The sequence below is a fragment of the Salvia hispanica genome, chromosome 6 (genome assembly GCF_023119035.1).
Source record: "Salvia hispanica cultivar TCC Black 2014 chromosome 6, UniMelb_Shisp_WGS_1.0, whole genome shotgun sequence".
Taxonomy (NCBI): Eukaryota; Viridiplantae; Streptophyta; class Magnoliopsida; order Lamiales; family Lamiaceae; genus Salvia; species Salvia hispanica.
In genome coordinates, this window is record NC_062970.1 from 26,561,867 (window position 1) to 26,584,865 (window position 22,999).

A 22,999-nucleotide genomic window follows, 5' to 3' on the forward strand; every position below is an offset into this window, starting at 1 on the left:
TATACTTCATCATTAGTCATTCATTGCTGGAGATTGCAACAAGGCAAGAGAATAGAGGACTTCAAGATTTATCCCTTCGAATTTTGTTTATTGATGTAATTATATGTAGACTTTTTATAGAGTTTGTTATTTCATCTGTGGGTAACTAATCTGTATGAATTTTTAGTGATTGAGAGTAACTCTTCATGTTTATTTATATTTCAATTGTTGATATCCAGAGACAATATTTACTTTGTTTAGTTCTCTGGGATGATGCTTCTAGTTTCTTGACCAAGAACGTAAGATGATTTGATGACATGTGCGGGAACCGAGAGAGGATCTGTTTGTTATATTCGAATTGGCAGCACGATAGTTAATATCCCCTAAAAGGTAAACATAAGAGTGGAGAGTTTATAAGGGTCTACTTAATTTGTTTGGAGTTACTAGCTAAGATTGACAACCTTAATATTAGTAATATGGGGTATTTCTTTTTTGCTTCTAGAGGAAAACTTAAGTTCCATATTTGTACTGGACTTTTTTTAAAATCTGACTTTGGGAGACGCATAGACCTCATGCGTTTTTAAAATCCTTTTAATGAAACGCACTAGCGTCATGCGTTTTAGGGTAAGACGCATAGACCTCATACGTCTTTGAATTTATTTATTTTTTTATTAGAAGACGCACGCATGACTGTCATGCGTCTTAGGGTAAGGCGCATAAGCGCCATGCGTCTCTTCGTCGATTTAAAACAGTCGCGAGGCAGAGGCAGTAGCTTCATTCTGCGCAAGAGAGAAAGAAAGAAAAGGGGCAGGCGATTTGTTGGTCAATTTCCGGCGATTCTCGCCGATTTCCGACCATTTCCTCTTATCTTTCAGTAAGTTTTGTTCAATCTTTCAACATTTCTCACTTATTCGTTGTTTATTGCATAACATTAGGGTCTCTAATGCCAAACTTGTCAAATTTACTAAATTAGGGTTTATAGAAAAAAATTGTCTCTAATTGTTATTATGTTGTATATTTTTTTATGCAGAAATGATGCCCGTATTTGTGAGTTTGTATTGGGGTGGTAGAATAGTTCAACTTCCTCAAGTGGGTATTGGTTATGATCCACCTCGTGCGAGAGGCTCCATCGTATTGAATTCATGTGTCTCATTCTCTGAATTAGTTCCAATGATATGTGCTAATATAAGAATAGATATGAATCAACATTCCATTGAAATATCATGGAGGCATTGTCTCTATGGTACCGGTATAAGTTACATATGTATTGGGGTTGACAGTGATGAAAGTGTGTTGTTTATGTTCAATGAGGCTCAAAATTCTACTCGTCATATTGAATTATTTCTTGAGTATTCGCCTTTAAGAAATGTAGAAATCCCACCAATTGTTGATTACGGTGTTGGATCATCTACGAGGGTTGAATATATGAGCTTTGATTGTGGTATGAATGAGCAAGCAGATGTTGTTGATGCTACTGATGTTAGAATGAATAATCAAGTGAATGTTCAGGATAATGTTGATGTTGATGTTGTACGAAGAGACCGTGATCCACCATTGTCGTGCAAGGTGAGCAACCCGTGATGATTCTATTTTAAGTGATGATTCTCCAGCTGATATTTCCAGTGATGAGGAGGTAATATATAAACCCGTCGTGCAAGGTGAGCAACCACTTCCAGAATACGTTCACAGTGGGTTGAAATATTTTCGCAAATTACCGAGTTGTCCTTCTGGGGTACCTAATGTTGGTAATGAGGAACATCCATATCGGATTAATGCGGGAACAAAATTTGATAGCAAGTTGCATGTGAAGACTGCTATCACTATGTGGAGTTTGGGGCAACATCGACAATTTAGGGTGGTGGAGAGCAAATTAAGAAGGTGGCATGCTAAATGCAAATATCCAGCATGGAGGACAAAAGATGGGGTAGCTATTATCAGCGAGACCGACGCTGAAAAAGCGAATGAATGTTCTTGGGAAGTTTCTGTGACACAACGGGCCCATGATGATATGTGGGAAATAGGAAGTGGGTGGAACGCCATAGTTGTGAAGGCCATCGTAATGATAGAGGACATGCTAACTTTTCATCAATAATGATTGCTTTGTGTATTCGCCATCAATTGCTAAAAAATGCTGAGTACAAAGCCGCAGCTGTAAGAAATTTTGTTCATGACAAATTTCATGTGGTAATCAGTTATAAAAAGGCATGGTATGCGCGGAGAAGGGCTATAGAGATTGTATTTGGTGGGTGGGAGGAGTCATTTAGACAGTTGCCAAACTACATGCTTGAACTGCAGTCAAGGTGTCACACCCAACCCTGTCTGACGTAACTACTTATAGTAAATAAATTCAAAATTCAAAATATATGATCCACACATCAAGTAAAATAAAATCACACATACTATATAATTTCAAAAACCAACATTTATCAGGTACATATTTCAAAACATTCTACACAGTAGTGGGACCCTCTCACCACTCTATATACTGTACATTTATCTAAATGCAAAAATGATGAGGAGGAAAAGGTTGCCAAAATGTGTCAGCCACCGACCCTAATAACATGTGGAGTTCCTATGACCCACGTCAACGAATAATTTCACTGATATCTTATTCCTAAAAAATATTAGTGGTTTATATGAGCCACAACTCAGTGTATATAAACCTTACCTTTAATTCCACATGCCAGATTATTGTACATCGTTATTGTACATCGTTGCGCCACCTAAGGTTGCCTCGAACCTTTCATATCTCATGTCCCATTCCCCAATAAAGAACTGACGCGTTTCTTCCCAATTAGTTCCTTTCTTACCACGCCGATTATTTTTTTCCAAATGATCGGCTTCTTTGAGCATCCTATCTACGGATTGAGGAATCTCCTGGTACTGATTAAATTGTCTGCGCACTCGTCCAGCCTCATGCGCCTCGACATATGCCCAACATACCAAATAAGTGTCACAATGGGAGCATCCAGTCACATCCCTACAGTAGTCAGGAAGCATGCAATTTGCATATGGCGTCCACAAAAACTACAAAACCAACAATGTAAAAGCCAAATTAATTTCATAATAAATTCATAAATTCATAAATTAAGTAAAAAAAAAGACAGTCACCTGCCCAGGTTTAATCAAAGATATTTGATCACGGTAATGCTCAACCGAAAATCTAGGAGCATTTCCTATATGCGTAGTTCATTTCCACCTATAAATAAAATTGATGTAAAAAGCCGTTGTCCCAAGATACATAAACGAATAAATGTTTAAATACATACCTGGTGCCACATGGCGTATATGGCTCGTGCACGAGCGCTCCTATGAATGACGGCCACAATGTGGGCATTCTTTCCCACGCCCATAGCTGCAGAAGCACCATAGGCCCATCCAACTCTTTCCTCTGATCTATGGAAGCCCCACACAGATAATGATACAGGTACGACAAAGCCGCACTACCCCAACTAATATTCTGCACTTCGTCCGGATCCACCAATGCATTCAGCCACATATAAGGAACCTTACACCCCGTGGTGTCTGGTAGAATGAGTCCTCCTAACAAGATTAGGGCATGGATACATGCCCTTTGGATATATACATATGTAGGTAGGTCATCACCCAAAGGTATCCTCGTTTGATTGATCAGAGCGGTCATCAGCAAACCACCTTGCTTTGTCTCTGACCCTGTATCTGGTAACCATCCCAGCAAAGCTTGGCACTTGCTAGGCCAATCGGGATATCCGACATGATAGTCACGACCTGTGAAAACGTGACCGTCCGCTCTCAAGCCCCAAATGGCTTGCATATCTTCTAAAGTCACCATCGCCTCTCCAATCGGTAGATGGAAAGTGTGCGTTTCCGGCCTCCAACGCTCAATCAAAGTCGTGATAAGCCCATTGGCGACCTTCATCGACTTCCCACAATCCATCACGCCTTTGAAACCAAATCTCTCAAGCCAATACATCACATTGTCATGAATATCCACATCCCAAATCTTACTTTCCGTTCGTCGAACTTTGAAAACATGTGTTGTGCCATCATTCAGTAGTTTATTTGAAATGTGTTTTCTCTGAAGAAATAGTACTGACGAATCTTCGGGTCCATATAATAACGGTCCGCTAGAACTTGAAGTTTCCATCTAATCTAAGGAATTGCCTATTATCCTACTTGATCCAAACAAGCAAAACAAAGTCACATAATCATATCTCAAAGAAGGGAAAAATGGTTTACAGCAAAGAAGCGCAAAACTTGTACACAATAAACAAGGTTGCGGTTGAGGGATAAAATCCAAAGCATCTCAAACATATCTCAAAGAAGGGAAAAATGGTTTACACAATATCACAACCAAAATCACAACATCAAGCATCTCAAACACATCAAAAACTATACTATAGAATGAATTTCAACAATAAAATCCATTATAACTAACAAAACAACAAAACATCGGTCAAAATTGAACAATTTGTAATAAACCCTAACTTACAAAATTGGGAGAAATCTACACAAAATATGCAGTAAACACCGAATTAAGGGATAAATATTGAAAGATTGAAGAAAACTTACCGTAATATGTTGGAAATCTGCGAGATTCGCCGGAAAATCGCCTGCCCTTTCCCTCTCTTGTGCATAATGAAGCTCTCCGCCTCGCGACTGTTTTAAATCGACGAAGAGACGCATGACGCTTATGCGTCTTACCCTAAGACGCATGACAGTCATGCGTCTTCTAATAAAAAAAAAAATTCAAAGACGCATGACCTTAATGCGTCTCTCCCAAAGTCGGATTTTAAAAAAAGTCCAGTACAAATATGGAACCTAATTTTTCCTCTAGAATCAAAAAAGAAATGCCCCTTAGTAATATACAATCACCAGTCAATGCAAATAATCAGGCGACTCTCCCTAATAACCATGTTGTCACGTTTAAGATATGATATCATATCCCTGGAATTTTCTTGTTTCTCTAAAGTTAAAATCGATGTTTACTTGCTTTATATTAATTATTCTGTTTACATTGATTATTGTTACGGACATGTTCGCCATCCAACAAATGGCAAGAAATGACACTAATTCTTGACATATCAAGTTGTTCACTTTCCTATTTATATTTCTTGCGAGCCCTCGAAATCATAGAAGGCCCACACTGTTCATTCGATAATATGTAGGATTTAATTCTTCGAAATTTGGTGTTATTTGAATCTGCTTGGAAAACTGAACCAAGAAATATGCGAGATTACCATTTCACCCTTTCTTTTTCAACCCCCCCCCCCTCCAATCGCACAACACGCATAACATTTGAACTCGCCCAAATCAAAGCTCCTGTTAGCCTTAGGTCGACATCTTCATTCAAAGAACCGCATGGCATACCCGTTCGCACTACCAAGAAATCTTGTTTGGTAATATCTTCACTAAATGTCAATGATGAGGTTGTGTTCACCAATTTTGGAGATTGAAGTTGGACTACTGACTGGTGTTTGTGGCATTTTTTGGCCATTGTTCTGACTTCCCCCACCTTTATCAATCCAAAGAGCAAACCCCATCAACAACTCTACCTCTACATGTGTACGTGTTCAAAAATTCCAACACTTCTCTTCCTTTTCTCTCAAAACATGTGGACAACCGAGGTGGTCATATCAGAGTACCGTCCTCTTAATGTTCGATCGTTCTTGTACCATTACCATCTTGCTGAAAAGCCTAGATTATTAAATAGATGGTCAATTAATTAAATAGAAACCAATGCAAGAATCATTTGATCATCCACATAAGCCAACATACGAGAAATATAATTGAATTCATTCGTAGGAAATAAATATCTTATGCCATAACATTCCACAGAGAAATCTATCTACTTATATTCAAATAAAAAAAAAATCATAAAACAATAGTTTTAAAACATGAAAACTAAAATACTACACCCTTGGATTATTTAATTGTAGTTGGATCGTCCATCACTCCATAGAATGATTGGAGAACTCAGCGGTTGGTTCCATCTTCTTCTGTATGGAGAGAGTTTTGTTATGTAGTATAAAAGTGAATACGGAATGGGAACCTCTCTTTTTTGTGCCCTAGCTTCCATATTTATACTCCATGTAGTAAAAATATGTCAAAATAATTAAAATCTATATTAGAGCAATTTCGTACTCGACCGGATGGAATTTAAGGATGAAATCCTATCCGTCTGGGTAGACATCTCTAGAGTCCACCTCTCGGGACCCGGTCGAGTGGATTTTTGGAAGCAAATCCTACCCTTTCATGTACAACTCTTTGTTCCTTTTCTGACCGAATGGGTGTATTTTCAAGCACAACTCCTATCCAATTGGTTAGGAGCCTTTGACTTCGGCCTTATACTATGTTGGTATCCATTCTTCCTCCGGTTTTACCTTTTTTCACCTATTTATTCACATAAACTCATCAAGGCATCAAATGATATGAAATTTATTAGAAGTCTATCTATGAAGCTATAAAATAGAATAATAAGTATATCAATCAACTCTAGTTTCTTACAAAAAATACGATTTTATTATCAATACATCGAGAGTTATGAACTTTGTCGCCATATCATCATGGGAAAATCATATAAAGTTTAAAAGTAATGATGTTATATTTCAGTTTCAAAAGTTATGAATGACTAGAAAACAATGAAAAGTTATTGTAAATTATGTGGTCATCTTTTAATTGATTGGCCCAGTTGAATTAAATTGAGGCATGATACTCACTTAGGCTTAGTATAAAAGTTTTAAAAATTATAATGTTACATTTCAATTTCATAAGCTATAAATTGACTTAGAAAACAACGAAAAGTTATTGTGCAATTACGTGGCCATCTTTTAATTGGTTGGCCCAGTTGAATTAAATTGAGGCATGAAACTCAATTAGGCCCATTACTTACCTATGAGTCGCTCGATGGATGCCATGTCCTTGCTCCACTTGGATTTCCATTCATGTATGTCCGATTGAGGATTGTGCTTGTTGTGTGAAGGAATCATGTCTCCAACCTTTCTTAGTCATTTATTATTCAAATGTTTTTTTGTACTCTCTAAGGCGGTTTCTTTCTCTTGTGTTTTCTTTGTTATCACTCTCTCATGCACAATTTATTAACATTAAAAATAATTTCAACTATGCAGGTAATTCTAGTATAGCTAAAGATAAGCATAGGACATCGAACTAGAAGAACTTATATGCAAATGATTACTACAAGCAAGTGTCATATACTATTCAAATAAATGAGGTTTTTGGATTGATTTTCTATAAATAAAACAAAATAAATAAAATTAAGATACATTAGACAAGATATTGAATTTTTGGGAATTGATTTCTGATAGGGCTCGTTTCAAGCATGGTTTAATGATGGTTATCATACTAAATGGGGTGTTGATGTTAGAAATAGTGGAAGATTAACCGTGCAGGAATTGGAAAACAACGAAGTGGTAGTGTGCAGTGATCCAATTGCGCAAGAAACAAAAATGACCAAGAATTGAGGCAAACTGATCAAGAAAACAAGATTGACTATACCGAGTAGCTGTGCAAACTGATCAAGAGAGCGAGCGGACCATGCTGAGTATTTGTGTAAACTGATCAAGAGAGTCTGAGCACAATAAGTTGCGAAAGGATGAGTCGGATGAGAGAGAAAGAAGGAGTGCGCTTTTTAGCAAGGATATTAATGCCAAATCATGAGGATCTTGCCCTAGGATTGGTGCCCAAGCCGTCCTATAAATAGAGGAAGAAATGTGGAAGAAAATATCATCTCTCGCCTTCACACTTTCACACACCACGGAGTTAGCAGCAAGCATGGAGCAAGGAGGTTAGACAACAGCTGGAATCGGAGTTCTACCACAAAAACACTCTTTTCTTCCTTGTGTTGGAAGAAGAGAGCCTAGTTTAGAAAGAAACCTTTGTTTGTTCGCGTTTTTCCTAAGTTGGGTTGATACCTTTGTTCACTTTGTTTTTTTGTTCTTTGGTGATGTTCTTTTGAATCTATTGTTACTTATAAAGTTTTTCTCATTTAGATCGCAATTTTTAAGTTTGTTGACGTTCTATCTTTGAATCTGAAGTTTCGATTGTTGTTTGAGTTTGAATTGCTGGAGTTTGTTGATTGAAATGGAGGTTGTGATGGATGCTGGTATAGATCTGGAGTTTTCAGAGTTAGATTTTGTTCTGATCATGTTCGGTTGTGTTTGATTGACACTGGTTGCTTAGATATGGTTTCGTAATGTTCTAATCATTGTTTGCTGTTTTGGATTTAGTCATTCCTAGTTAAATTTACGTCGATCTGAGTTTTACATACGTCAGTTTGTATGAAACTAGCATAGGTACTGTTGATGTAATATCCCTAACTTTTGGGAAATTTAAAATTTAAAGTTAAGAGTTAAGAGTTTATGATATAGTGGAGTGTTGTTCTTTTTTTTATTGTTATTATTAGAAACATGAGAAATAGAAAAATAGAAATTAAAGAAGAATTAAAGAAAAATAAAGAAAGAGGAATTAGAGAGTGGAAAAAGAAAAAAGGTGTAATATCCTTACTTTTAGAATATTAGAATTAGAATTAAAGTTATAATTATAGTAGGTGTTTATATAATTTAGAAGCATTAGAAATAAAGAAAATAGAAAAATATAAAGAAGATTAAGAAAAAGGAGAAAGAAAAAGAATAGAAAGTTGATGAGAAAATAAGAAAAGAAACGTGTCATATGGGGGATTTTAGGAAGAAGAAATAGAGAAAAAAAGAAAATAGAAATCAAAACTCATCATCCTCATCTATCTCTCTCCACGCTACTCCCTCATTCTCTGTAAGTTTCGACAGCTTCTCTACTCCCTCCGTTCAGCCACCGTGCCGTCACCGAGATAGCTCCGGCGAATCCACTGTGATGCAAATAGCCCACTCTATTAACCCCAGGTCCCAATTTTCATTAGCTCTTCTCAATTTCAGAAATTGAGTTGTCAAACCCACTTCCAAAGTAGTTGAAATTAGAGGTTAGATTCTTCCATAGCTCATTTAATCTTGTTTCTAAGTATAGTAGTGGTGTCAATTGAAGTGAATCCATGCCCAAAATTGAATAGAAAGAAGCTCAAGTTTTTTCCTTTTTGTGCTAACTTGAATTTCGAATTTTGATTGAGCTTTTTGATGATGTAGGACTTATTATTAATTAAATTGGTTTTGAAAGTATGTAATTGGAATTAAATGGTGAAATATAAGCATGAAAGTGATAGGAAAAATCTGATTTTGGGGATGATAGTTGACCATAAGCTCTCGATATGATTTAAGATAGTCACTTGCTAATTTTATACTACATGATGTTGGGGTTGCCTTGTGGTGAAGTTTGATGTTGATCATTGTTCCATATTCAGGCTGAAAATTCTTTAAAATGATATGGTAAAAGAGGTTTAGTTGTTGGTTATTACCAAAACGTTTAGAATTGAAGTTTTAGCTTTAAAATGTCAATACTTTGAGTTAACTTCAAAATAAAGTGGTCGTTACATATTGTAAAATTAGCTAGGTTTATTTTATGGAGAAAAATGGAACTGTGAAGTTTATATTTTGGGACAGCTGGATATACCTTTCGTTTTCCAGAGTAGTTGGATAGTATTATTGAATTACTTTGCTTCTTTTTTGGTATAAATATAGTTAGAAATGTTTTAACATGTATGTAGGCTTTTAACAACTTGTTTTGTGATGATGGAAATAGCGTAGAAATGGAAATAGATAGATGTGATGATTTGGTTTTTACTTGTGTTAAACTGTTTATTAATGGATCGAAAATGTGAATGCTTGAAAACTTAGGCGAACCTGGTGCGAGCTCAAGTAATAGGGGAAAAGGCCAGAGCCAGGGGCTGAGTAAGCAAGTAATAGAGTTTTTGTGACGTGTATAGGTAGCGTACGCATATTCTAGACTTTAATCCCTTTAACTTAGATACATATTGCTATTTTTTTATGTGTTTTTTCTGCTTATACAATAGAGCTTAAATATGATTGTGTGAATTGTATGACTCAAGGACAAGAAAAGTAAGATGTTGGAATTATGTGTTGAATTTGTGAATTGATATGGTATACAATGTGTAAGATGATTTAAAAGTATATGTATTGAACAATGTGAAAACGGATATGAAAAGTATATGTTACGCCCCATTGCTTAAGTGAATCACAGGGTATAGTTGGCATGCCATAGGACAACAGTACTGCACACATCTTTGATCATTCGTCTTCCGGATAACCGAAGCGATGATCCATATGATATGTTGATAGTTGATATGAGCCCTATATGGGTAATATGTGACAGACGCCTTACGATAGGCCATACAGGAGATTACAACATCTGATAGTATCTCACACATATGTATATATGACAGAAGCCCTCATTGGGCTACTTATAGTGTCCGTGTACCCGTATCCACCACTAAGCATATCTTGGAGGCTGGATGTGATATTTGATTTGGAAATGACATGTTGTGCCTTGAATATCTAAATAGTTTTCTTAAAGCATATTTTGTTGATTGATGAAAGAAATTGACCGCTAACATGATGATATGTTATTTTGTGCCATATAGATTTGATTGACTGGTAATAAATGGTTGTTATTGAAAGTATCATGTGACTAATATTTTGTGTTTGTTGTATAGTTGATCAGAATAGTTTGGGAGACATTATATAAAGTGTTATAGTAAACTATATCAGTTATGAAATGAAAAATGAATAGATATTGTGTAGCATTCCAAGTTAGAATTTGATATTCTGTGTAAGTGATATCGATTGGAGTTTTTCGAGATTGATTTATGGAATGCGTTTACACTACGAGCTTTTCGAAGCTCACCCCCCTTCTTCTCCCTCTTGCAGAGTATAGAAGTGAGTGATCTCGCTTGTTGAGCAGCTGCACGTGTGAAGTCACTACGCCCCTTTTTGTCGGTAAAGTTGGAGTTTCACGTGGCATGCTTAAGTTAACCTTTTGGTTGTATATGGTTGATCTGAAGATGTAAGGTTATGAAATCTTCTTTTGCTAGTGGGGTTGTAAGTATTTATCGAAACAGGTCATCGTTGTTTTCGTTATGTGTAGTAGTAAAGTTGTGTTATCAAGATTAACAATGTCAGTATATAAGAGTGTTGCGCGTTGGGGGTTTGCAAAATAATAAAAAAAAAAAAGTTATGCAGGTTAAATAGGCAGATTTTGTTTAGCGATCGAACCAGAATGTGACACCACTTATTTAGTTAAAACTAACCGAGTAAGGGGTGTTACAGTTGATCTGTTTTTATTCCGTTCAATTTGCATGGATCTAGTTCTGATCAGATTTGATCTGATTTGATTTACTTCCTGCTTTATGTTAGATGCTCTGTTCAGATCTGCCGCAATTGCTTAGCTAGTCTATTTCAGCTGTTTGGAGAAGAAGAAGATCGTAGTGAGTTAGCATTGCAGTCTCTGTCACCTTTTCATTTGTTCCAGCTTTATTTGCAATGTCCGTGGTCCCGTTTTACTTTATGCAGTGTACCTTCAAGTTGTCTAGTTTAGTTTATCAGTTGGAAGTGAGAATGAAATCGTCAGTCTAGGTCTAGTTTAGTTTAAGTTGATCAGTTCGGTAGAAGTTAGTTTCAGTAGTCCAGTCCAGTAGAGTAAACTTAACCCACTCTCAAAATGTGGCAGCAACCAACTTCCCAAATGTCCCAAACACAAGTCAAGACACCTTCATCTATGTGAGATTCGACCCTTATTTTCCTTTACTAATTAATAGTATTGTGGGTTAAGGTCTTGGTAGCAATTTTCGTTCTGATTTGTGCACCCTACGACAGGTATATTATCTAGGAGTTGCCTTGATCGTTGGTCAGCGTCTTCTTGATCATTCTGCACTTATTTGCTATTTCAATTTGTGAGTGTAGAACGAAACTTACACAAAACTGAACAGACATGTATTCTAATTTCATCGACTCTTTAGTTATTCCAATTATTTAGTTCTATATTTATTCGACGCAAACTTTACTAGGATTTCTTCCCTATCGTGTATCAATACTCATGTCACAAATATTGTATGAACACATAAGATAAACCAATCAAAACTATCACCGGTCGGTGATTCACATCAATCAAGGTGACCGGTAAGTTGAACAAAAGCTCAGAAATAATCAAGCAAAACGAATTATGAACATTAAAGTTTAAACATTACTAAGAATTACATAAAAGTCAAATACTATCAATCTCTAACATTCTACTATTGTTTAGAAATTTTTAGACAGATGAACTAAAACAATAATCAAATAAAAAAACATGTAATACAAACTAGGGAAACTTCGTGTTGGAGTTCGATGTCTTCAATTTTCTTGTCTTGATTTTCAAAGCTCCTATGCAAAATGAAAAACTTAAAGCACAATTAGACCCTTATAATGCCCACACTCTTAGGTCTATCTGTTTTCCAAATCTAACACATGGATCCTCTCGATTCCTCCACATGCCAATAAATCAACAAGATATGTCACTCAACTTGAAGAATCATACACAAAATTGAACAAAGTAAATATAAGTCTTGTATATCAAAATAGGAATTAAATAAACATGAAGAGTTACTTTATAATCCACATAATTCAACAAATTAGTTATCCATAGACAAAGTAACACAATCAATAAAAAATAAGAAAAATAAAAACTATCAATGACAAAACCCAGAGGTAGAATCTTGATGGCTTTAGTCTTTTCTTAATTCTCTTGCTCCAATCTCCAAGTCTGAAATGATGTATGAATATTTGGTGATGTATCTTTTGGAGAGGGAATTCTCATGTCTCTTCTTCAATGATAAAGTATGAGGAGTATTTATAGTGGGTGTTTTCCTCCATAAGAGAAATAGCGCAAACTCCATTCCCCATCCGAATTCAGCGGGTAGCTAATTTCATCTCAACAGGTTGCTCAGAGACTTCGGTACTCTTCTCGGCAGACTATTGACACCATCTCAGCAGCCGTCGGTCGTAACACCGATGCAGGAACAAATTCCGAGACATACCACTAGGTTCTGCCGACTGCTGGTCTGCTCGGCGGCCCCTAACTCTTTCTCAGTAGATCGCTAACTAGGGCACTTTCTCCGGTCTTTGTTTCTAACGTTTTTCTGCCATTTTTTACGTCTATTTTCCATATTTATCAAAAAACACGTCAAAATATCAAAATGTATAAAATATGCAATTTAAGAACATATTTTGCATGATTGACATTTAAAACAAGCCAAATATAGGTCATAAAAACATGCCAAATCCGTGTTTATCAATTGAGTTTAGATCTAAGTATTGGTGTGTTTGTATTCTAGTTTGTTACATGAGAGATTAACTATTTCTCACAGAATGACCTAGCTAAAAGAGGTGTTGGTTTTAGTATGACTTGATGGTCTAGTCCTTACAATTATAATTTTAATGGTAATTTTTCTTCGTTATTTTAGAGATGCTCCGATCGTGGACAACCGAGATGGTCATATCAGAGTACCTTCACCTTCCTCTTTATGTTCGATCGCTCTTATACCACCACGACATACATTCCAATCCAATTCATCAATGTATTTCTGAATGTCCTAATAAACATATATACTACAAATAATAGGTATACTGACTTGTCAAACCAATGACATTAACACCAAATTCAAATATAAACCGAAATGAATGATAGGCACCAATAAATTATGTTGTTTAATGTATAATTTAGTATATTTTATGTATTAAGAAAATGGATTTGTAAGGTTAAACTTTTACTATGATATGCCCGCAAGACCCGCCACACTATTTTTAAGGGGTTAAGAACATATTCCTACGGACCGCTCCATTCAAACAATCTGAGCCCTTTTTAGTAGTACTACATTTTCAATTAATTTCTTAAAACAATAAAATTCTGGTATTAATTTATCTGTTATTGTTGTTAATTTGTTTTAGTGCGACATGCACCCGCCACCAGTATTGGTTTTGAGGTGGAGTACTTTTTATCCATTTAATGTGGAAAAAACAAAATATTTCTTTTTATTTTTATTTTTGACTGATTCAACTATACTTGTACTATAATTCACTAAAAAGAATGTTAGTCTCCAATATGAAACTGAGGAAAGTTAGTCTCCAATATGAAACTGAGGAAAATGGAACGAGCTCCAATATATGTTTGTCTCACAAGTTTCCCATCTTTAATCTGGTCTTACATTAAGATTAAAGTTTAAAATTGGTCATGTATATTTGAGGGGAAAAAAATCGATTCTACATATTAGGTGTTGTGTGATACTTCTGGTTTTAAACAATACGTTTTTATCTATATTTAATATTTTCGTAAAAGATTAACAGTCAATTATACGAACTTATTGATATTTTGGTCTTACTGATGAGTTAAATATAGACAAAAGAATACTGTGTATGACCAAAAGGCAAAAACTAACTCACTTAAAATATGTAGGACCAAATAAGTGTTTTGTACAAATGTACAAGGCCTTTTCGATTTTAAAATGCAGTTCATTGTTAATTTTTTACGAAACTGAAAAATAAGAACCAAAACATATTGTTTAGAATAAAAGTCAACAAACTAAATATGCAGAGTAAAAAAGTTTTTTTTAAATAAATGTACGAGCTAATTATTACCTCTATCCACAAGAAATAGTTTAGTTTTACCATTTTGGATTGTACATTAAAATAAGACATATTTCTAAATATAAAAAGTTAAATATTTAAATACTACTAATAATATGAATTTCATAATCCACTAACATTATTTCTCTTATTTTTCTCCATTCTCTTACTTTATTAATTTCACATTAAAATTCATGTCATGCATAATAATATTTATTTTTGGTTCACGGAGGTAGATATAGTATTAATATGATAAGTAACTTTTATGGATAAGGATTAAGGACACATTCTTTTAGCCACAATTCTTAAAAAAAGACTACCCCACGCGTAATCGTATTCCTAATTCCTCTAATTAAATGACTTGAATCGCCGGTCAATCAAATAAAACACAATATAAATAAGATTCTTAATTTGAAATATAATTCTTACAGTTGTATTTTACTTGGAAAACAAAGAAAAATGAAATCTACTCTGATTAAATTCCAGAGGACTCATTCTTGAATCACACGGTAAACAGTAGTTTTCCCACGTAATTTTATTCGTCAAAATTCAATGTCACATTTTCCAAATTAAACCCTATCATTTCACCTATAAATTACTAACCACAAAACACACATTCTTCACAAAAAAGAAAGAAACATCAACAATCAACATGCCTCGTTCTTCAATAGTGATGAACTTAGTGAAGACAGTGAAGGAGAAGGTAGTCAAAGCGAGAGCGTATGACGTGTTCATCAACCACCGAGGCACCGACACGAAGCGCACGGTGGCAACGCTTCTGCACGACCATCTGTCCCGGCTTCGGGTGCGCCCGTTTCTGGACAGCAAGGACATGAAGGCGGGCGACAAGCTGTTTGACAAGATTGTTAGAATTTTTGGGCTTCCATATGACTAATTTAATGTGTATGGCTATCTTTCAGTTGCCCAATTAAAGTGATCCAATAAAGATTAAGGTTTGGGCTAAAGTGTATTTAATTTTTATGGAAATAAGTGTAGATACCATAAAGTGATTTTCTATTTGATGAGGGACCAAATAGAAAATAAAGGGGTTTATATTTAATATAAATATAAGCTAGGTTATGGTCCCCAAGCGTCAGAAGAACATTCGATATCTCTGTATTCTCTCGGCAGACTATTGCGAAGAATGTCTCAAAGCAATTCCGCCGTTCAATTCTAGATGGATCAAGGTACGCTTCCACTCTATAGTTTGTGCTCCTTCTCCATCGTTCTTGGTTAATCATCATAGAGAGCTTTATGTAATTGTTCACTCAATTATTCCAATAAGTGGTATCAGAGCCACTCTATTGATGATTCTCAGAGAATTGGAAAAGGAGAATTAGGTTTATGTTCTTGCTTGCTTTCGGTGAATCTATAAAACTTAGATTTATGTTTTGTGGATTTATTTGGTTGTTTGATTATGTGTATCTTTTGTCGCGGTTTTCTAAGAACGATTATTCTGTGTATATAATCTGTCCGTGACTGTTGATTCTTTGGTTAATAATTTCTATTATCTCTGTTACGGTTTTTTGAGTATGAATGGCTGATAAGGACGCATGGTTGTTTTATTTTCTTTTGGGATTTATTAATTGAGATTTGAGTCCAGCCTGGTTTGGAAGAAATCTATTATTTCTATATATATGCATATATTATATAGATTATGTTGATAAATCAATTTGTATGATTCAAGTTTCCATATATATATGTATATATATTTGTTGCTGTAGCATGCATATACGTTTATGTATTCGTGCTGCGTGAATTCCTTTTTGGCAATTTTTATGCACGTATACAGTATTTGTTTGGAACTTCGGATGATAGATTGAAAAATTAGGAATTCTATTTATTGGTAATTCATTGTCATGGTATGAATTGAGCTATATGGTATTGTTTGGCTGTTTTGATGTTGCTTTTGAATATTTTTATGTTTGTTGGTTGCAATTTTGGGAAACATCAAAATTTGGATTTTGTCGATTTTAATAAAAATCGGATTTGGAAAAATTATATGAAATCCCATTAGGAGTCAGCTATTTGCGATTTGCTGGGGAGTTATAGGGCTGGCCGTCAGGATTTAGCGACTTGCTGAGTTCGCAAGGTATGCGAACCCAGTGACTCGTTGGCTAGCCACTATATTCTGGAAAGTTATCAACGACTTGCTTGCAAGCGTTTGTATTCAGTTTTAAAATTTTAAATTCAATAATTTTGGTGCATCTCATGTTCCTTTTATTGATGTGTGTATTTTAATGCGGATATTAGTCAGCCCAAAGGAAGATTAATATTTGGCATGAAATACACACATATCTTTGGTGATGAATACGTGACAATTATTCAGTTTTCGTGTAAGTAGTGTGATGCCCAAAGGTGGACACTATTTGACATGATTTTATTGTCAGTGTTTGATCACTATAAGGAGGTTGCCACTTGCAAGTTCACATTACTGTCAAAAGACTTGATGTGGATGTTGTGCTCGGAACCTCGTAATGTTTTACTAATGTTCAAAGTAGATTAGTCGAAGCAAGACGTTGCAAAAGTAACCTCTCTTGTCTAGACTTCTTTATTGCGAATATTAGGACGGTGATGAGTGTGTATTTTTAATGCGGATATTAGTCGGCCCAAAGGAAGATTATTATTTGGCACGAGATACATACATATCTGTGGTGATAAATGGGTGACAATTATCCAGTTTTTGTGTAAGTAATTGTGATGCCCAAAGGTGGACATTACTTGACATGATTTTATTGTAAGTGTTTGATCACTACATAGAGGTTACCACTTACAAGTTCATATTACTGTCCAAAGACTTGGAATGAATGTTGTGTCGGTACCTCGAGATGTTACCATTTTATTTGAATTTTATGATGTGAGCATGACAATTTATTTGGTTTTGTTCTCTGTTCAATTATGATGTCTGCTTCTGCAGTTTCTTCCAACATGAACAATATGACAGTGTTGAATGGGTCAAATTTTAAGGATTGCGAAGATTATAATTTGATTGCTCTGGGTTGCATGGATCTGGATTACGCACTAAGGATTGAGCAACCTACTTCTCCTACAGACGGTAGTACTTCTTATCTAAGGAGAAACTACGAGAAGTAGGAATACTCGAATTGTGTAAGTCTACTGATCATTAGGTTTAGCATCCCAGAAGCTTTTCGAGGTACTGCATCTAAGTATATCACTAAGGCCAGTGAATACCTTGCCAAAATAAGGAACATTTTATGAAAAACGATAAGGTTGAGACAAGCGTGCTTGATCTGAATAAAGTATATAAGGGCAAGGGCTACATAAAGGAGCACATTATGAAAATGTCTCACGTTGCTTCAATTAAACTTGAATTCTAAACACTTGTATGTGCATTTGGTGTTGCACATCTGGTCAGTATCTCAAGAAATAAAGTAAATGGCATTAAGAGAGCGTATTGAGAATGCTACTATGGATAAGGGTTGATCACAAAAGAAACAACATAAAGATAATGATAGGTGTTTCTTTTGTGGTAAACATGGATATAAAAAGAAGAATTGTAAATATCACGCATGACGTGCAAAGGAAGTTAAAATTCTTGTTTTGGTCTGTTCTAAAGTTAATTTGGATTTAGTTTCTAATGATATTTAGTGGGTAGGTTCTGGTGCTACTACTCACATAAGGTTATCAGTGCAAGGCTGTCTGAGCTACCGAAAGTCAATTGATGGTGAAAGATACATCTATGTGGGACATGACAAATCGGTGGAAGTAGAGACTATTGTGCATTGTAGATTGTTATTAAAGACTAGAATTATTCTGTCTTTGAAGGATACTTTATTGTACTATCTTTTAGACAAAATTTGGTTTCGATTTCTGCTTTGGACAAATTTGGTTTCTCTTGTTCATTCAGAAATAGTAAAGTTCTTCCTTCAAATAATTCTAGTATTGTGGGCACTGTTTCCTTAAGTGCATATAACAATCTTTGCATGCTCAATTATGTTACTTCATATTCATAAGCTTTACATGTTGAATCAAAGGGACTAAGCAAATTAAATAATTAGAATTTGGTTAATTTATGACACAAGTGTTTTGATTATTTCTCAAAATAAAAGATTGTGATACCTGTGCCATATGTTGTATTGAATACACTTATCTTTTCAGAACTTGATTTGTGTGTTCAATGTATCGAAGGAAAGCAGACCAAACTTAAGAAATTAGGTGCCAATAGAGCTATACATTTTAGAATTGATATATACGGACATTTGTGGTTCATTCACTTCGGTTTCTTGGAATGATCAACAATACTTTATATTATTCACAAATGAATATTCTTGTTTTGGACACCTACATTTAATCTATTAAAAGTCTGAGGCTTTAGACAAGTTCAAAATATTCAAGGCTGATGTTGAGCTCCAACTCAACAAAAGCATTAAGAAAGTCAAATCTGACTGTGGTGGCAAATACTACGACAGAAATGACTGCTCAGGTGAACAATGACAAAGACATTTTGCCTTCTATTTGGAAGAGTGTGGGATCGTCGTTTTGTACACCATGCCGGGATCGCCTAGCATGAGTGGTGTAACTAAAAGACGAAATAAAACTCTTAAAGATATGTGAAGGAGTATGATTTATCATTCTTCCTTGTCGCATGCGCTTTAGGGAGAGGCATTAAAGACTGTAGCATATATTCTCACTTTGGTCTTCCAGAAAAATTTAGGGGTTTTTAAATTTTATGATCCCACAAAAGGAACTAATTTTTGGGACGAGAAATATAGTATTCCTTGAGGATGTTGAGTTTGGGGGGAAGAATGTGTTAAGTAACATTACTTTTGAGGAGGAGTATGTATAGACACCTACTATTGCTTCTGACAATGATCATGTATCAATTACTATCATTGAAGAAGAAGCATATTAAGAACCTCAAGATGATATTGTTGTAAACATTCAATCTCATGCGGATGATAGTATTTAAAGTCAATCTCAACAACCTCAATTAAGACTCTCGTCAATGGTACCACAAATTTTATGAAGTAGTCATTTCATTTGGATTCGGAAATAATGCTATTGATGGTTGTGTGTATCACAAGTTCAGTGGGAGCAAATGCATCTTCTTTGGCATTTGGAATCGAAAGAAATATTTTTCGATAAGGATATATTGCACTAACACCAAGAATTTTCTCTCGAAGAAATTTGAGATGAAAGATCTTGGGGAAGCCTCTTTTGTACTCCCTCCGTCCCAAGGAAGATGACCCCTTTCTTGGGCGGCACGGGATTTTATGCAGTTATATTTTGTGTGTTAAGAGGAGAGAGTAAAGTAAGAGAGAGGGAATAAAGTAGAGATAAAAGTGTTTCCATTTTAAGTAATGGGTCATCTTAATTAGGAAAAACCAAAACGGAAAGTGGGTCATCTTCAATGGGACGGAGGGAGTATTTGGAATCGAAAGAAATAATTTTCGATTGTCACAGAAGGGATATAATGAAAAGGTGCCTAAAGTATTTGAGATGCATAATTATAAGTAAAGAAATACCCCTATGACTAAAGGAGACAAACCTAGTCTCATTCAGTGCCCTAAGATAAATCTTAAGATTTAGAAAATGCAGAAGGTTCCATATGCTTCGGTGAGTGAGAGCCTAATGTGTGTTCAAGTGTGTATTAGACCCAATTTGGTTTTAATTGTTTATATGTTGGGCAGATATTTCAATAACCCGATATGGATCATTAGGAAGCAGCAAAACGGGTTATGAGATATTTATAGAGAACTAAGCATTACATGCTCGCATACAGAAAATCAGATCATTTGAAGAGATCTTTAGGCATTTTGATTCTGATTTTGTTAGATGCCAATACAGTAAAGGATCCATTTTAGGTTACGTGTGTCTGTTGGCCGTAGAGCCATTTCGTGGAGAAGTGTTGAGCAAACACTTGTAGCTACTTCCACTGAACGGAAGTATCCTTAAATTAGTCACACTCCATGTAGAGCCATACACATTAAATTAGTCACACTACATGTTCAAAACACAATATAGAGCAATAACCAAAACTACTCCCACTGAACGGAAATATCCTTAAACAACATAACACCCATTTGGGCTACATGCCCATGAAAGACCTTGGGTGATAGTCCTTTAATGATTGGATTTGTAATCATCAAATCCATCCCTTATGCTCTATATGCATTTGTCCATTCCGAACCCTTTATTTAACAACCATGAAACTTCTGTTGTTTTAGAATATAATACTGCAGAGTTATTGTCACAACATAACTTAAGTGGTCTTTCAATACCTTACAATATGCAGCCTAGTGACAAAATTTCACAGTCATATTCATTAACTAGATGCACCAAAACAAGTTACGAATTCTGTTGTCATGGCAGAAGTAGCTAAAACTCATGTTATTCTCTGCAGAAATAAAATATTATGTTTTGTCCATTATTTTTGGTTTGATCTCACTTTGGGAGGACCAGTTGGAAATAGGCATGTGTGATCACCTTGCATGAAATATCCATGCTACACTCCATAATTGATCTGTTGTTAATTATATTTGCATATGAGATTATTGATGGGTTTAATCATGAAAAAATATGGTGACTGCCCCTTTAGTCCTATGTCGATAAGGTTGATAATAAGATTGTTTGGGAATACACTATGTGATAACATTTTTGAGTGCTCATTCGGTTTGTACACATTTATTTGGTATCATGTGTTGCCCAAGTGGGAGATTGTTAGAATTTTTGGGCTTCCACATGACTAATTTAATGTGTATGGCTATCTTTCAGTTGCCCAATTAAAGTGATCCAATAAAGATTAAGGTTTGGGCTAAAGTGTATTTAATTGTTATGGAAATAAGTGTAGATACCATAAAGTGATTTCTATTTGATGAGGGACCGAATAGAAAATAAAGGGGTTTATATTTAATATAAATATAAGCTAGGGTTATGGTCCCCATGCGTCAGAAGAACATTCGATATCTCTGTATTCTCTCGGCAGACTATTGCGAAGAATGTCTCTGATCGTTTGGAAGATCCATAGCCGCTGCAAAGCAATTCCGTCGTTCAATTCTAGATGGATCAAGGTACGCTTCCGCTCTATAATTTGTGCTCCTTCTCCATCGTTCTTGGTTAATCATCATAGAGAGCTTTATGTAATTGTTCACTCAATTATTCCAACAAAGATCGGCAGTGCGATAGGCGGCTGCAAGATCGGGTTGGCCGTCTTCTCGCCTCGGTATTGCGACTCCTACTTCTGCTTGCACGAGCTCGCATTGATGATGGACCTTAACAAGAAGGTTATCCCCATTTTCTGCGACGTCAAGCCCTCGCAGCTCCGCCTCGTGGACGACGACACCATGTCGCCCGAGGAGGTTGCGAGGTTTGCCCTTGCCTTGGAGGAGGCCAAGGGCACCGTCGGCCTCGACTTCGACTCCCGTCAAGGGTTAGTTCATTGTAATCCCTCTGCTCTGTTAGTGTTGGCCCTTTTTTTTGGCTCTTGTTTTAAAAAATGATACTAGTTAAAGCAGATGGAGAATAATGCAGTCAAGACTCTTCTTTATATTATTCTTTCTCTTACTTTACTCTCTCGTGTAATTTTTTTAAAACGAGTGCGAAAAAGAACTGTGTCAGCACTAATGGAACGGAGGGTACTCGCATTAAAAAAAACTCAATTTTGAAAACCTCCAACTTTTATCCACAGTATTAAAACCTCTAATACAATATTGCTCACTCTGTCCTCGATTTAAAGTCTCACTTTGACTTGGTGCGGATTTTAAAAAATGTGAAGAAAATTGGGTTGAATAAATTAGTGGAATGTGAGTTCTAAGTATATTAGTTTTATAACAAAATGTGAGTGTAATGACTTAGTGAAAAGTGAGATCCAATTACCAAAACTAGAAAAAGTAAATGTTAACATTATTTTGTGGACGAACTAAAATGTCAAAGGTGGACATTATTTCGTGGAATGAGGGAGTATTATTCATTTAATTACAAGTGGAAGTATGTATTTTGTCTATCTCACTAGTACAAATTTATTATTTCGTGAATTGGGGCAGTATTATTCATTTAATTACGAGTGGAAGTATGTATTTTGTCTATCTCACTAGTACTATAATTTGGCAGTAATTGGTCGGACGTGGTGAAAAATGCAGCAAATATTGTGATGGAAAGCCTGGCAGAAATTGAAGATGATGAGCTCGATCAAGATAACAATTTCTCTTTTTACAAAATCCCAACTTTTGCTGCTCAAAATTGAGCAATTCAAAATTTCTTTTTATTGTTTATTCATGTTCACTAACTCTGTAAATTCATCGAGTAAGAACTTAGTTACGATCTTTTGGTTTAATTTGTTTTAGGTTTTCTACTGAAATGTATTGCTAACCTTTTATCCGTTTTGTTGATTATACCTATGCCATCAAGAATAAAATAAAAAACATTACGCCCAAAAACTGCAAAAATAATAGTAGAGCATCTCCGACCGTTACGGTAAACTCAAACTCATTTTAGTGTATATTTACATACTAAATATTGATTTT

At 35.4% G+C, this 22,999-nt stretch overlaps 1 protein-coding gene and 1 long non-coding RNA gene across 3 annotated transcripts; both read left to right on the plus strand.

Annotated features, from left to right (window-relative positions):
* Positions 1 to 8,645: 8,645 nt before the first annotated feature.
* LOC125197181 lies at positions 8,646 to 11,863 on the plus strand. Of its 2 annotated transcripts, XR_007172006.1 has the most exons (6): positions 8,646 to 8,929; positions 9,738 to 9,826; positions 10,788 to 10,856; positions 11,274 to 11,344; positions 11,587 to 11,636; positions 11,733 to 11,863. It is a non-coding gene; the product is annotated as an uncharacterized LOC125197181 (long non-coding RNA). The 2 variants fall into 2 exon arrangements; XR_007172005.1 differs by lacking the exons at positions 11,274 to 11,344; positions 11,587 to 11,636; positions 11,733 to 11,863 and having other exon boundaries at positions 8,648 to 8,929; positions 10,788 to 11,236.
* Positions 11,864 to 15,189: 3,326 nt separating this feature from the next.
* LOC125195038 (TIR-only protein-like) lies at positions 15,190 to 22,719 on the plus strand. The gene is made up of 3 exons (XM_048093242.1): positions 15,190 to 15,381; positions 21,647 to 21,906; positions 22,587 to 22,719. The coding sequence occupies exons 1-3, from the start codon at positions 15,190 to 15,192 to the stop codon at positions 22,717 to 22,719; spliced, it is 585 nt and encodes a 194-aa protein (XP_047949199.1).
* The last annotated feature ends 280 nt before the right edge of the window (positions 22,720 to 22,999 follow it).

Excerpts from the sequence above, each read along its gene's own strand:
- LOC125195038 (XM_048093242.1), top strand. The coding sequence starts at position 15,190 with ATGAACTTAGTGAAGACAGTGAAGGAGAAGGTAGTCAAAGCGAGAGCG. Across the intron at positions 15,382-21,646 it reads ACAAGCTGTTTGACAAGATT|ATCGGCAGTGCGATAGGCGG; the intron begins GTTAGAATTTTT and ends ATTCCAACAAAG. Across the intron at positions 21,907-22,586 it reads GACTTCGACTCCCGTCAAGG|TAATTGGTCGGACGTGGTGA; the intron begins GTTAGTTCATTG and ends ATAATTTGGCAG.